The sequence below is a fragment of the Chiloscyllium punctatum genome, chromosome 11 (genome assembly GCF_047496795.1).
Source record: "Chiloscyllium punctatum isolate Juve2018m chromosome 11, sChiPun1.3, whole genome shotgun sequence".
Taxonomy (NCBI): Eukaryota; Metazoa; Chordata; class Chondrichthyes; order Orectolobiformes; family Hemiscylliidae; genus Chiloscyllium; species Chiloscyllium punctatum.
In genome coordinates, this window is record NC_092749.1 from 98,982,768 (window position 1) to 98,998,102 (window position 15,335).

The following is a 15,335-nucleotide window of genomic DNA, read 5'->3' on the forward strand; positions in this document are numbered from 1 at the left end:
GTATGGGCCAAATGCGACTAGATCAGTTTAGGCTATCTGGTCAAGTTGGACTGAAGGGTCTGTTTCTGTGCTGCACATCTGTATGACTCTCGGTCCACACCCTCCAAAGAGTAACCTAACAGAACCATTCCCCCTATTATTCAACATTTATCCCTGACTAATGCACCTAATCTCCGCATCCCTGGACACTATGGGCAATTTAGCATAGCCAATCCACCTAAACTGCACATCTTTGGATTGTGGGAGGAGACGGAAGCACTCAGAGGAAACCCACACGGACACAGGGAGAATGTGCAACATCCGTGCAGACAGTTGCCCAAGGCTGGAATCGAAACCGGGTCCCTGGCACTGTGAGGCACCATTGCTAACCATTGAGCCACCAAACCGAGTCATGTTTTTCCAAAAGCACTTTAATTCCAAGGGGTTTCTACTGAAGCATGCCATTGACTTCCAATTTTGCATCGCAAGGTCCCACAAGAAATGAAGTCATCTGATAATTTGTTTTTCATATTGTTGACAGTGGAATCATATCGGTCGTGATACTGGGAGAGATTCTCCTACCTTTCTTAAATTTATATGTTATATTTTACATCCACTTAAAGAGACAGCTCTTGTTTCAACATCTCATCTCTAGAGCAATGCTGCCAACAATGCAACAAAACCTCAGCACTGAACTGAATTAATGGGACTTGAAGATTCTGACTTAGACTTGAAAATACCATCGTGAAATGGGGCTGGCAATTGCTCACTTTGTACATTAAGTGCTGAAGTACTTCATATCAATTTCAGTATTATCAGTTTTTTGATCAGAAATGTCTGACAAACATGGAGCACCTGGCTTACTTGCCGGACTATCATTTAATCAGTTTAATCAAAGTATTTTGTCCAATTTTCCTCCCCATCTCACTGATGAATAGCCTCAGACCTCCTGGCAACAATTCTTACACTTGGCCCCACATTTACCACATATCCCTCCTGAAGACTTGAGAGCTGTATTCCCATCCATCAGAATTTTTACGTAGTCTTCATAAATCAAGATTCACTTTCTCTGTACGGCTATACATAACCTGCAGAAAAATCACAGAAATGATCTTTCATTTTAGTTGTACATTTAGCTTTATTAAAGACAAAAATATTGGAGACTGGGGTGGGGAAGGCTGTTTGACAGATTGAATTAATTGAAGCTGGGAGATATATGAAGAAACTGCCAAGAATTTTCATCCACATGATAACAACCCCAGGCAAAGGAAGAGCAACCATAACCCAGATGAGGTTTTCAAGCAATTAAGAAAAACCACTTGGTTACAGGAATGAAAGTGACCACCAACCAATTGAAACAGTTGATGCAGCAGTAAAGTTTCAGTCATCGGAATCTTAAAACAAGACAGTTTTTAAAAGCAGACGGATGTTTGATCACGGAGATGAGTGTTTCTTAATCAGGAAGCCGGAAGTGGAAAGTGTAGATGTACAAATGGACTTGGGTGTCTTCATTAATAAGTCATTGAAGGCATACATGAGGATGCGGAAGCAATTAGGAAGGCTAACAGTTTGCTAGTCCTTATTGCAAGAAGATTTAGGTACAGGGGTAATGAAATCTTGCATCAGTTGTTTAAAATTTTGGTTTGACTATACTTGGAGTACTGTGTGCAGTTTTCATCACCTTACATTATGAAGGATATCATTGCCATAAAGGGTGTGCAACAAAGGCTCACGAGACTTGTTTCCAGGATGTCAGGACCATCCAATGAAGAGAGGTTTGGAAAACTGGACAGAACATCATCAGAGTTTCAAAGAATGAAAGATCACCTCACTAAACCCGACAAAATGTTTAGTGATAGACAGGTTAGATGCAGGGAAACTATTTCACCAGGGAAAGCCACTTTTGAATGAGATGTGACTTTTTTTATGTAGATAGAATCATAGAGTCATAGAGTCATAGAGATGTACAGCATGGAAACAGACCCTTCGGTCCAATCTGTCCATGCCGACCAGATATTCCAACCCAATCTAGTCCCATTTGACAGCATTTAGCCCATATCCCTCTCATCCTTTCCTATTCATATACCCATCCAGATGCCTTTTATACGTTATAGTTGTACCAGCCTCTACCATTTCCTCTGGCAGCTCATTCCATACACGCACCACCCTCTGTGTGAAAAAGTTGCCCTTAGGTCCCTTTTATATCTTTCTCCACTCACCCTAAACCTATGCCCTCTAGTTTTGGACACCCCACCCCAGGGAAAAGACCTTGTCTATTTATAGACAATAGACAATAGGTGCAGGAGTAGGCCATTCTACCCTTCAAGCCTGCACCACCATTCAATATGATCATGGTTGATCATCCTTAATCAGTATCCTGTTCCTGCCTTACCTCCATAACCCTTGATTCCACTATCCTTGAGAGCTCTATCTAAATCTTTCTTAAATGAATCCAGAGACTGGGCTTCCACTGCCCTCTGGGGCAGAGCATTCCACACAGCCACCACTCTCTGGGTGAAGAAGTTTCTCCTCATTTCTGTCCTAAATGGTTTACCCCGTATTTTTAAGCTGTGTCATCTGGTTCGGCACTCACCCATCAGCGGAAACATGTTTCCTGCCTCCAGAGTGACCAATCCTTTAATAATCTTATATGTCTCAATCAGATCCCCTCTCAGTCTTCTAAACTCAAGGGTATACAAGTCCAGTCGCTCCAGGCTTTCAACATAAGGTAGTCCTGCCATTCCAGGAATTGACCTCGTGAACCTAAGCTGCACTCCCTCAAATAGCCAGAATGTCTTTCCTCAAATTTGTAGACCAGAACTGTACACAGTACTCCAGGTGTGGTCTCGCTAGGGTCCTGTACAGCTGCAGAAGAACCTCTTTACTTCTATACTCAATCCCTCTTGTTATGAAGGCCAGCATGCTATTAGCCTTCTTTACTACCTGCTGAACCTGCATGCTTATGTTCATTGACTGGTGTACAAGAACACCCAGATCTCTTTGTACTGCCTCTTTACCTAAGTTGATTCCATTTAGGTAGTAATCTGCCTTCCTGTTCTTGCCACCAAAGTGGATAACCAGACATTTATCCACATTAAACTGCATCTGCCATGCATCTGACCACTCACCTAACCTGTCCAGGTCACCCTGTAATCTCCTAACATCCTCCTCACATTTCACCCTGCCATCCAGCTTAGTATCATCAGCAAATTTGCTAATGTTATTACTAATATCATCTTCTATATCATTAATATATATTGTAAAAAGCTGCGGTCCCAGCACTGATCCCTGCGGTACCCCACTGGTCACTGCCTGCCATTCCGAAATGGAGCTGTTTATCACTACTCTTTGTTTCCTGTCAGCCAACCAACTTTCAATCCAAGTTAGTACTTTGCCCCCAATACCATGCGCCCTAATTTTGCTCACTAACCTCCTATGTGGGACTTTATCAAAAGCTTTATGAAAGTCCAGGTACACTACATCTACTGGATCTCCCTCGTCCATCTTCAGAGTTACATCCTCAAAAAATTCCAGAAGATTAGTCAAGCATGATTTCCCCATTGTAAATCCATACTGACTCTGACTTATCCTGTTACTAATATCCAGATATGTCGTAATTTCATCCTTTATAATAGACTCCAACATTGTTCCCACCACTGAGGTCAGGCTAACTGGTCTATAATTTCCTACTTTCTCTCTCCCACGTTTCTTAAATCCACAGGAACTGATCCCGAATCTATCGAACTCTGGAAAATAATCACCAACGCATCCACGATTTCTCGAGCCACCTCCTTCAGTACCCTGGGATGTAGACCAACAGGCCCCAGGGACTTATCAACCTTCAGACCTAACAGTCTCTTCAACACCAATTCCTGGCAAATATAAATTCCCTTCAGTTCAGGTCCTTCAGCCACTGTTACCTCAGGGAGATTGCTTGTGCCTTCCCCAGTGAACATAGATCTGAAGTACCAATTCAATTCTTCTGCCATTTCTTTGTTCCCCATAATATATTCCCCTGTTTATCCTATCCATGCCCCTCATGATTTTATAAACCTCAATAATGTCACCCTTCAGCGTCTGATGCTCCAGGAAAGACAGCCCCAGCCTATTCAGCCTCCCGCTGTTGCTCAAATCCTCCAACCCTGGCAACATTCTTGTAAATCTTTTCTGAACCCGTTCAAGTTTCATAACATCCTTCCAATAGGAAGGAGACCAGAATTGCACACAATATTCCAAAAGTCACCTAACTAATGGCCTATACAGCCGCTACATGACCTCCCAATTCCTATACTCAATATTCTGACTCCAAATGGCCGGCTTCAACATTGTAGGGATTCTATGATGATGACTTAGTGATCAAACAGTACTTTAATAAAAATCTAACTTCAGCACATAGAAAATTGATAGACTCTTGAACTGTGTCTGTACCAATCAAAAAACTTGAAATGATTAGTGCAAGAGACTTTTGAAAATAACCAAAGTTGTTCCTTGATTTAAGAGGGGCAACAGGTATAACTTGGAAAATTGCAGGGTGGTGACCCTATCATCAATGGTAGGTAAATTATTGGAGCAGCTATTTAGGGATAAAATTTCTTCACATTTTGAACTTTATGCAGGGAAGATTCTGCCTCATAAACTTGATTGAGTCTTTTGAGGAAATGACAAAGATGATTGATGAGAGCAGGGTTGTAGATGTGTTAGGCCCTCACGGCAGGCTGATATCAGATGAAATCTGCAGTAGGATTAGGGGTAGTTGAGCTGGTAAAATGGATGCAGAAGTGGCTTAGTCGTATACGACAGACAGTAGCAGGGGAAGGGTGGTTTTCTGACTGGAGATCTGTGGGCAGTGGTGTTCCATGGGGATCACTGCTGGGACCCTTATTGTTTGTAATAAAGATGAATGATTTTTGAGGAGAATGTAGATGGACTGATTAATAAGATGGCAGATGAAACAAAGATTGGGACAGCTGTGAATATTGGGGCAGATTGCCAGAGGATACATTAGGATCTAAAAAGGCTGGAGACTTGAGCAGAGAAATGACAGGTGAAGTTTAATCCAGACAAATGTGAGGTTATGCATTTTGGAAGATCCAATGCAGGATGGAAGTATACAGTAAATGGAAGAACCCTTAGTAGCACCAACATACAGAGGGATTGAGGTGTACAGATCCACAGTTCCCTGAAAGTGGCAACACAAAAGAATGAGGTGGTTAGGAATGTGGCATGCTTGCCTTCATCAGTCGGGGCACAGAGCATAAAAATTGACAAGTCATGTTGCAGCTGTTTTGAACTTTAGTTCTGCCACATTTGGAATATTGTGAACATTTCTGATTGCCACACTTCCAGAAGGATGTGAAGGCTTTGGAGAAGATACACAAACAGTTTACTAGGACGTTGTCTAGTTTGGAGGGTAGTGACTTTGAAGAAACACTGGACAAACATGGTTCATTTTCAAACTAGTATCAAAGGATGAGGGTTAACCTGATAGAAATTTACAAAGTTATGAGAGGCATGGATACTCAGAGTATTTTTCCCAGTATACAAATGTCAATTACTAGGGTTTCAGGTAAGAGGGGTAAGTTTAAAGGAGATGTGAGAGGCAGGTTTTATTAGACAGGGTGGTAAGTGCCTGGAATCAAGTTGCCAAAGGAGGTGGTGGAGGCTCATACAGTAGCAACGTTTAAGAGGCAGCTTGATAATTATATGAAGAGGCAGGAAATAGTGGGATATGGACTATGTAGACGTGAAATATTTTTAGTTTTGAAGAGCATCATGTGTCAACAGTTTTGGTGGGCCAAAGGGCCTGTTCTTGTGCAGTACTGTTCTTTGTTTATTTTGAGATTAAAAGAGATTTTTGGCTTGAATTGAAGAATAAAGGCTCAAAGGAGGAAAAGATTTAATAGTTGCTTTGGCTCCTTGAGCATGTTCCATCAGTTGTTAAAATCCTCACTGACCTATGACCTAACTCCATATAAAATATAATCGTGATGTGGTGAAGAGTGAGGAAAGAAACGTGTGCACGTTACTAATTATTTTGAAATTGTTGGAAACCCTGAGTCGATCAGACAGCACAAGTGTTGAACAAAACAAAACCCGAGTGGCTAAATGAATCCTTCAAGAGATTGGTACAAAAATTCAGTTAAAGAATACATTTTGATTTGCACAAAGACACAATTTTGAAAAAGATTGCTAAGAGAGTGCTGTGGGATTGGTTAAAGCTATGGGGTGAGCCTGCTTTTTGTATTAATATTAATGTGGTAAAAGATGTTGAAAAAAAACACCTGCAGACTTCTGACCAAACACAGCACATCCAAAGATGAAGTTTCAGGTGGATACACTTGGATTGGATAGGCTGGGGTTGTTTGTCTTGGCGTAGAGAAAACTAAGGGGAACACGGGAACTGAAGGGGAAAAGATTCAAGAACAGCTTCTTCCCCGCTATTTTTAGATTTCTGAATAGATCTCTCAAATTTTAAATTTAAATGTTGATCTTGCTCTCTGTGCACCTTCTCTGAAGTTATAACATTATATTCTTGACTCTGTTCTATTACCCTAATGCACCTCGGGTGACTGTGTGGAGTTTGAGAGTTCAAAGATGTGCAGCTAAGGGGAATTGGCTATGCTAAATTGCCCATAGTGTTCATGGATGTGTAGGCTAAGTGCATTAGTCGGGGCAAATGTAGAGTAGTTGGGGAATGGGTCTGGGTGGGATGCTCTTTGAAGGGTTGGTGTGGACTCGTTGGGCCAAGTGGCCTGTTTCCACTCTGTAGGGATTCTTCTATAAAACGTATGAAGAGAGTAGACAGGAGGTAGCTTTTCCCATTGGTGCAGGAATCAATAACCAGAGAGGATAGAATTAAGGGGAGCGACAGAAGGTTTAGAGATGTGAGGAAACATTTTTTTCACCCAGAGGCTGGTGAGAATCTGGAACTTGTTGCCCGTGAGGTTGACAGAGACAGAAACCCTTATACCGTCTAATATGTATTTAGATGTGAACTTGTGATGCATACAAGTGGGCCTAATGCTGGAAAATGAGATTGGAATTGTTGGTTTTTGGTTGGTTTTGGTACTGGATGGGCTGAAGAGCCTTTTTTCTGTGCTGCAGACCTCAATAACTGCACCTCAATCAGAGGTGACAAATTTGAAAGCATTCAAAAATTTCTGTAGGCATTGGCTCACAATGAGCCTTAAAGCTACAAGGTTATGGTGTGAGGAAGGGGGGGGAGGGGCTGTGCGTCATGACAGAGATCGCCATGGTCGAGCGCATGCGCACACCCTCCCATCAGGAGGGCGGGGGAATTGGCGTGTGTCTCTCCCGTCGTCACGGTCGGCGACCCCTCGCGTCATGATGTCACGCCGTCGGCCACACCCACACCATTTCGGTAGGTGGGGGGAGGTGAGGGAAGGAAGCGTCATGGCGTCAATCCCGACGCGTGCCAGGTGACGTCAGGACGTGGAGGCCGCGCCGCGCGCATGCGCCGGGCTCCCCTCATCCCTCTTTGGGACCGGGACGGCTTCGGCTCGGCTCTGCTCGGCGGCCGCTTTGTTCTCGCTGCCGGCGGCCGGGGGGGGGGGGAGTCGAGCCGGCGGCTGGCGGTCTGCTCCGTGTGGGTCGCTGTCCCCTTGGTCCTCCAGTGCTGCTGGGTCCGGGCTGCGGCCTTTCTAGGACCTACTTGGCCCTCCCTTCCTCTTCCCCCCCCCCCCCCGTTCCCCCTTCCCCCTTCCCCCTTCCCCTCCCCCTCCCCCTCCCTCTGACCCCCCCCCCCCCCCCCCCACACTCCCCGACCCCCCCCCCCCCCCCTCCCTCCAGTTGCTGAGATCCCATCATAGGAGGGTCCGGCTCCAAGATGTCCAGCCGAGCCGTCTGCCGAGAGGCCAGTCACGCCGGGAGCTGGTACACGGCCTCAGGTCAGGAGATGGTAGGGGTGGGGATTGGGAAGGCGGGATGGGGAGAGGGACACACACACACGCGACAGGGGTGGGGGGGGGGAAGTGAAGAAGAGATGGGCTTTGAGGGGTGGGAGGTTGACAGGAAGATAGAGGAACTGGACTGGGGGTTAGAGAGTGGTGGAGGAGAGACAGGACTGGGGAGGGGGGGGGCAGGGTGGTGGAGGAGAGACAGGACTGGGGGGGGGGGCAGGGTGGTGGAGGAGAGACAGGACTGGGGAGGGGGGGGGTGCAGGGTGGTGGAGGAGAGACAGGACTGGGGAGGGGGGGGGGCAGGGTGGTGGAGGAGAGACAGGACTGGGGAGGGGGGGGCAGGGTGGTGGAGGAGAGACAGGACTGGGGGGGGGGGGGCAGGGTGGTGGAGGAGAGACGGGACAGGGGTGGGGGGGGCAGGGTGGTGGAGGAGAGACAGGACTGGGGAGGGGGGGGGCAGGGTGGTGGAGGAGAGACAGGACTGGGGAGGGGGGGGGCAGGGTGGTGGAGGAGAGACAGGACTGGGGAGGGGGGGGGCAGGGTGGTGGAGGAGAGACAGGACTGGGGAGGGGGGGGGGCAGGGTGGTGGAGGAGAGACAGGACTGGGGAGGGGGGGGGCAGGGTGGTGGAGGAGAGACAGGACTGGGGAGGGGGGGGGCAGGGTGGTGGAGGGGAGACAGGACTGGGGAGGGGGGGGGGCAGGGTGGTGGAGGGGAGACAGGACTGGGGAGGGGGGGGGGGCAGGGTGGTGGAGGAGAGACGGGACAGGGGTGGGGGGGGGGGCAGGGTGGCGGAGGAGAGACGGGACTGGGGAGGGGGGGGCAGGGTGGCGGAAGAGAGACGGGACTGGGGAGGGGGGGGGCAGGGTGGCGGAAGAGAGACGGGACTGGGGAGGGGGGGGGGGGGCAGGGTGGCGGAAGAGAGACGGGACTGGGGAGGGGGGGTGGCAGGGTGGCGGAAGAGAGACGGGACTGGGGAGGGGGGGGGGCAGGGTGGCGGAAGAGAGACGGGACTGGGGAGGGGGGGGCAGGGTGGCGGAAGAGAGACAGACGGGACTGGGGAGGGGGGGGCAGGGTGGCGGAAGAGAGACAGACGGGACTGGGGAGGGGGGGGCAGGGTGGCGGAAGAGAGACAGACGGGACTGGGGAGGGGGGGGCAGGGTGGCGGAAGAGAGACAGACGGGACTGGGGAGGGGGGGGGCAGGGTGGCAGAAGAGAGACGGGACGGGGGAGGGGGGGGCAGGGTGGCAGAAGAGAGATGGGACGGGGGAGGGGGGGGCAGGGTGGCAGAAGAGAGATGGGACTGGGGGGGGGGCAGTGTAGTGGAGGAGAGATGGGACGGGAGGGGGGCCGCAGGGGGCAGTGTGGTGGAGGAGAGATGCATGTGTACTCATAGGTGGCAAGAGGTAGGGCAGGCCCTTGGATCACATTGGCAAAGAGCATAAGGTTGTGGGTTCGTGTGACTGGATTGTCCTCTTTATGTAATAGAGAGCTGACATAAGGATAGGGGTAGGTTATTTTGGGGGAAGATGGGTTATGGATGTGTTATTTGAGGGAAGAGTGACAGGATATGAATATGTGCAAATGACAGGAGAGGAACGTGGTGGATTTGTGGGGAATGAAGAACAGGAATGGCATGTGGATGGGTTAATGAGGGGTGATAAGGTAAATGTGTGGGTATGTTCCATAAGTTTAACTAAATTAGTTGGGTGTGTATTGCTGACGTAAAGGGTCACTGGTAGTAATGTAAGAGCAATATAGACATCACTGTAGGTTGTGATGTTGTTTTGGATGGAAATGGAAGATTGGCAGGGTTATGGGCAGGCATGGCACTTGAGGGGTTGGTTTAATGAGAATGACAGGGTGGAGATGTGAGTGAAAAGGGCAGTTGGAACATAGCAGGGATCTAGCATTGAGTAACTGGAGACTTATGTCTATTGTCCTCTGTGTTTGGGGCGATGAAAACTCACCCTGATGAAGGAAGGGCTTATGCCGAAATGTCGGTTCCCCTGCTCCTCGGATGCTGCCTGACCTGCTGTGCTTTTCCAGCAGCACACTCTTGGCATTGAAAACTCATGTAGGGTGGTGCATGTGGTGTGATATTGTCAGTGGAGATGAGGTTTGACCAGTGTAACTAGTTTTGGGTGGCTAATAGGCGTACTGGTAGGATACAGAAGGAAGAGCAGGAGCAGAGTTTTCTGAAACGTCAGGGAGTGATGTACGTGGGAGAAGACATCGCCTGGTTGGGGCTGGGGAAAAGTAGAGAACAAGAGTGTGGATGCTGAAGATTTGAAACAAACGGCTGGAGATAGTCTGCAGGTCTGACAGCATTTGTGGGGAGAAAGGAGTTAACATTTCAAGTCCAGTGACCTTTCCTTAAAACTCATAGCAGCTAGGAAAAGGCAGTATGTGTACAGAAAGGGTTATACGAAAAAAGAAGCATTGCAGGATGCTGGGGAAGAGAATAGAGGTTGGTGACTGTATTGGACAAAGTTGAGGCAGTGAGGTTGGCTCAATGTTATTGAAGCATAGTTTTTTTTTCATCATGTACATTAGATAATGTTGCTGGAAGGAGGGACTTGTTTTTTTTCTTGCAGTTGTTGTGAATGTGAAATTTTCTTGCAGTTGTTTTGAATGTCAAAGTGTAGATGAGAAAGTCACCTGCCCTTTTTCTCCTGTTGTATAAATAGTTATCATTTGAATGTTCTCTTTCCTCTCATCAAATCAGTGCTGGCATCAGAGAAGTAGGGTTGGGAGTTAGAAAGTGCCAGGGAGTATGCGAAAATATCTGATGCACATGTCAGTGGGAGGATGCTGTACAGTCGGTTTGTATGTTAGCCTTCACTTTGCCTGACCCAGCCCAAACAGAAGGGATGATGGCTTTTTCCTTTGTTTTCGGATTGGAAAGGACTTGGCAGTAAATTTGCCTTCACATGTATTAAATTTTGTGGTTGGCTTTGGGATAGAGACAGTCAAAGGAGCTTTCGTCTATTCCATATTTTACTTGTTCTGATCTGGGAATGTAACACAATGGCTAGTTGCTTAAATGGTATCGTATTCCCATGTGCATAAATTCCTTTGCCTAATGAAATGAATGAGCACAAACGTACAAAGGAAGGGGAAGTTGATATGTAAACATTGGGTTGACCGTGGAGGGAAGTCAGTTTGCCTATGATCAGTGAGAGTTGGGGTGTGGGAGTACTTAAAAGTATGGGAGTACTTTATGTAACTGGGTGTTGAAAGACAGCATGGGTCTGAATGGTAATTATTTCAGGTTTGAAAGAATTAAACCCAAATTTACTATCTCTCTCTCTTCCTTCTCCACGCACCCCCCCCCCCCCCCCCACTTTATCGTGAGTAGTTACACCATAACATAAATGGTAATGCAAGCAATGTCAGGGAGTTTGTGCTGTGTTATGGAATTTTGCATGGGACCATGTTGTTTTCGGAGCCAGTCTAGTGTTTAGCCCAAATTGTGTTTTCAGGGCCAGTTTAGTGTTTTGCTTTATTTCTGAACCTTATTGCTAGGACTGAATGACAGAATTTGATTCTCTTACTTCAATTTTTACTGAAGTCTTCAGTGCTGCATTGGCAGGTTATTTGGAAAAAGGGAGCGGGAGGAAGCCAAATAGCCCTTTTGAACTTGCTGCTTCTGTTACCTGGTGAGGCTGAGTATCCATGGGAAGGACATTGTACATTTATATTGGCAATGTTTAACACAAACAGTAAAGCCAGTTGTTATTGCGCGGTGTGGGTCCATTCATTATCTCTCTGCCTGATGAAGCTCCTTGAACGTGTGCTTTATCCCATTGACATGTCAGTAGTTTGGAAATACAAGTTTATAGATGACTCCTGTTGCAAAATGTCAGTGATGAATTCATTCCCATAATGTGTTGGCTGTTAATAAAAAAATCTTTGCCATTTCTTGCAGCAAGGGAGTTGCTGATTTTGAGCTGCTTAATGGTTTTGATACCCCGGTGTTTGTATTGCAGCGCCACTAAGTGGTATCTCTTTTTAACTCTGGTAATTCCAAGAACTTGTTGGAACACAGATAGAAATTCAAACTCTTGTGATTTCTTCACTCAGTTTGGTTGGGTGAACTTGAGTTGTTTTACAGCTCTTCCAGTTACCTATCAAAGAACCTTTGAACACCTCAACTCATAACAAGGAGATGGGAGGTTGTTTTTAAAATTGCTCAGTTCTGCCAACCAGCTGCTGTCTGTTATTTTAAAGCATGATTTCCAAACGACAGTTCCTTTGAGCCTTGCGGTCAGTGCCAAGTAAACACGGGTCTATTTGTGTTACTTTCTGTTCTGAACTGTTTGAGTTCAGTGGGCCAGGAAGTTTAGTAAAGGGCTTTTCTGTCGCCCTGTGTCAGATAAATGCTGAATCAGAATTCCAGGACCAGTTCCAGTTAACAACTTGAGAGATATGTGAGTTAATTAACATTCCAGGTAAACAACATAGATTTGTTCTAACCTTATCAGGAGGCTGCTAATCTTTGCTGTATACCAAATCCCAAATTTTCACATCTTTTTGAAGGATAAAGGAATAAGATGATTGTGTTTTACCATGAAGTGACCCTATGACCCATTGAACAATACAAATTCAAGATTACATAAAGCTGAATTACATGGTAACACTCTAACTGGAACTGTTGACTATTTGCTGACTCCCCTCTTGTGAGAGAATTCCTCACATGAATGACCTTTTAAAGAAAAAAAAATTGAATGAAATATTCACTCTTCTTTCCTAGTAGTCTGGCAGTCGAGTTGACCAAACTCTTGGCTGAGAGAGAGATAATTGAGAAAGGATCATGTGGAATATCTGAGGGCTTAATTGGAATTGAAAATGTTAATCCTGAATGCTGTTATGAAATTAAAAAATTTATGACCGAGCCTGATAGATTGTGAATTAAAGTATTAAGGAACATAGAACTGCAACTGTTGATCTAATTGAATTATGAAACAAGCTCTAGGGTTCCCTCAGTTAAACTATGCCTTTGATGACAAATGACAAGAGGGCAAATTGCTTACATGGGAGTTCAGGATTGATGTCAAGAAGCGTGTCTGAGTGATCTGTAACTAGAATTGTCTTCAAGGTGGAGGGTTGCAACAAAACCAATGGAAAATGTACTATGATGAAGTCATGGAGGTGAACTGTAGGTTTCTTTAGGAAGCATCAGCTAGATGGACTAAATGGGTGTTGCTGCCATTTTTAATGATTTCTGAGGTGCAAAGGTCCTTATTGATTGCAGTGATGTTCACAGATATGTGTCCTAAATTGGAAACAGTTTTTGGGTTTAGCAGTAACAGCTACAATTTGTTTTGTTTCAGCCATTTGTTCTCTTTCTACTGTGTTGTGAGAAATATAAAGCGATGTACTTTTCTACAAAAAGTGTCCCCAGCAGGAACAAGGGGTACTTTTGAATATTGGCTAATGCCATTATTTTAAAATGGCGTTCAAAGAAGTAATTATCTAAATCATTTGTAGCCTGCAATTCCTTGAATTTTATAACATCTTAGTCTGATATTAATCTTTAATTTTCAAACAATTGATCTTAATGTTTTTAAATATGCATTGTTTCTCATAAGCATTTTTGGATTTATTTGTGCAGTTCAGAATCCCAGTCTCCTAATCCCATCCTGTCCTATTCTGTCTGCATACCAGCTTAGAAATCACAGATAATAATGAGCTTATTTCTTTTGTGATGACATGGGGACAGACAGCTAAACCTAATCAGCCTTTGTACCTCTGTGTTTGCAACATAGTAAAATTAAGCAGTTGAAGACCCCTGAATAGTCACTCCAGTGGTTCAAAACCAGAGTTTTGATTAACCAATCCCAGACTTTGCGAATAATTTCCAGATTCTGGTTTTGTACATTAAGCAAAGATTTAATCATTTATTAGATCCACAATATCTTTTTAACAGAAAATTAAACAACACGTTAAGCTGATTAAATCTGTGTGTTTTCAACTCAATATCTGTTTTCAGCTCCATTCTCTCAAATGACACTCAGCCAAACAAACACAAATAAGAAATGATTTGGAGATGCTGGTGTTAGACTGGGGTGTACAAAGTTAAAAATCACACAACACCAGGTTATAGTCCAACAGGTTTAATTGGAAGCACACTAGCTTTCGGAGCATAGCTCCTTCATCAGGTGATAGTGGAGGGCTCGATCGTAACACAGAATTTATAGCAAAAATTTGCAGTGTGATGTAACTGAAATTATACACTGAAAAATTGATTGTCTGTTAAGCCTTTCATCTGTTAGAATTGAAACTATCACTGTATTCTTTCATGTGTAAATCATGGGTTCATGTCACATTACAGGTGATCACCATTGCACTACACACACACTCTCACATACACACGGACACACACACACTCCCACACATGCACCCCCTCACAGACTTAAGACACTCTGTACTCACTACACACACACGTACACGTTTTCACACTCACAACCCCCACCCCAGAGACACACGCGCGCGCGTGCACGCGCACACACACACACACACACAAAGACAAAAACCCACATGCACACATATATTTTGTGGGGTGAATTTGTACTTGCAGAGTTACATTGCACTTTGCTCAAAAACTGTATACATTCATGTAGAACTCTGAGCTCAAAAACTGCATGAATTTATGTAAAACTCTGTTATCTCACTTTTTAGATTAGAATCAATCTAAACATCAGGTCATAGACAGAGAACATAGGGGGCTAACACCTTCAACATATTGTCTAGCTATCACCATTGTTAACAGCTAATACGAGAATGCAACTTTTAAAAAAAGGTTTTGTGATTTACACATGAAAGAAGTGAAACTATCACTGTATTCTAACAGATGAAAGGCTGAACAGACAATCAATTTTTCAGTGTATAATTTCAGTTACATCACACTGCAAATTTTTGCTATAAATTCTGTGTTACGATCGAGCCCTCCACTATCACCTGATGAAGGAGCGTCGCTCCGAAAGCTAGTGTGCTTCCAATTAAACCTGTTGGACTATAACCTGGTGTTGTGATTTTTAACAAATAAGAAATTGCTTATGTGGTTTTCACGATGCATTGTCCCACAGGCATAGATAATGGTCTCTGTTAATTTTTCTGAAGATGTCGAGTTGGGTCACCTTTACAGTTCACTTGAGTAAAGGCAGTAATACTTGATGCACATAGGAGCTTAGGTATAAAGCATTGAAATGTTCATACTGTAACTTAATCTCCCAGACGATCTCTCCACGGCAACACTATCCAACACCCAATTCAAACTCTGACCACTTCCTGACAGATTGACCACCTCTTCCATGAGGTACCAGTTACCATTGAACATGTGTTTGACCATAACATTTTTTTATACTTACTGGAACTAATTCCCAAATACAGATTTAATAGCCAACTTCTGCTTTCTGTTTTCAGCATAATGCTC

At 45.0% G+C, this 15,335-nt stretch overlaps 1 protein-coding gene across 1 annotated transcript in view; it reads left to right on the top strand.

The window, feature by feature from the left end:
• Positions 1–7,768: 7,768 nt before the first annotated feature.
• memo1 (mediator of cell motility 1) overlaps positions 7,769–15,335 on the top strand; it is a 49,322-nt gene continuing 41,755 nt past the window's right edge. Inside the window, exon 1 of the mRNA XM_072581396.1 lies at positions 7,769–7,886. Within this exon, the coding sequence (XP_072437497.1) occupies positions 7,826–7,886 (61 nt within the window). The 5' untranslated portion in view covers positions 7,769–7,825. The remainder of the gene's footprint in view (positions 7,887–15,335) is intronic.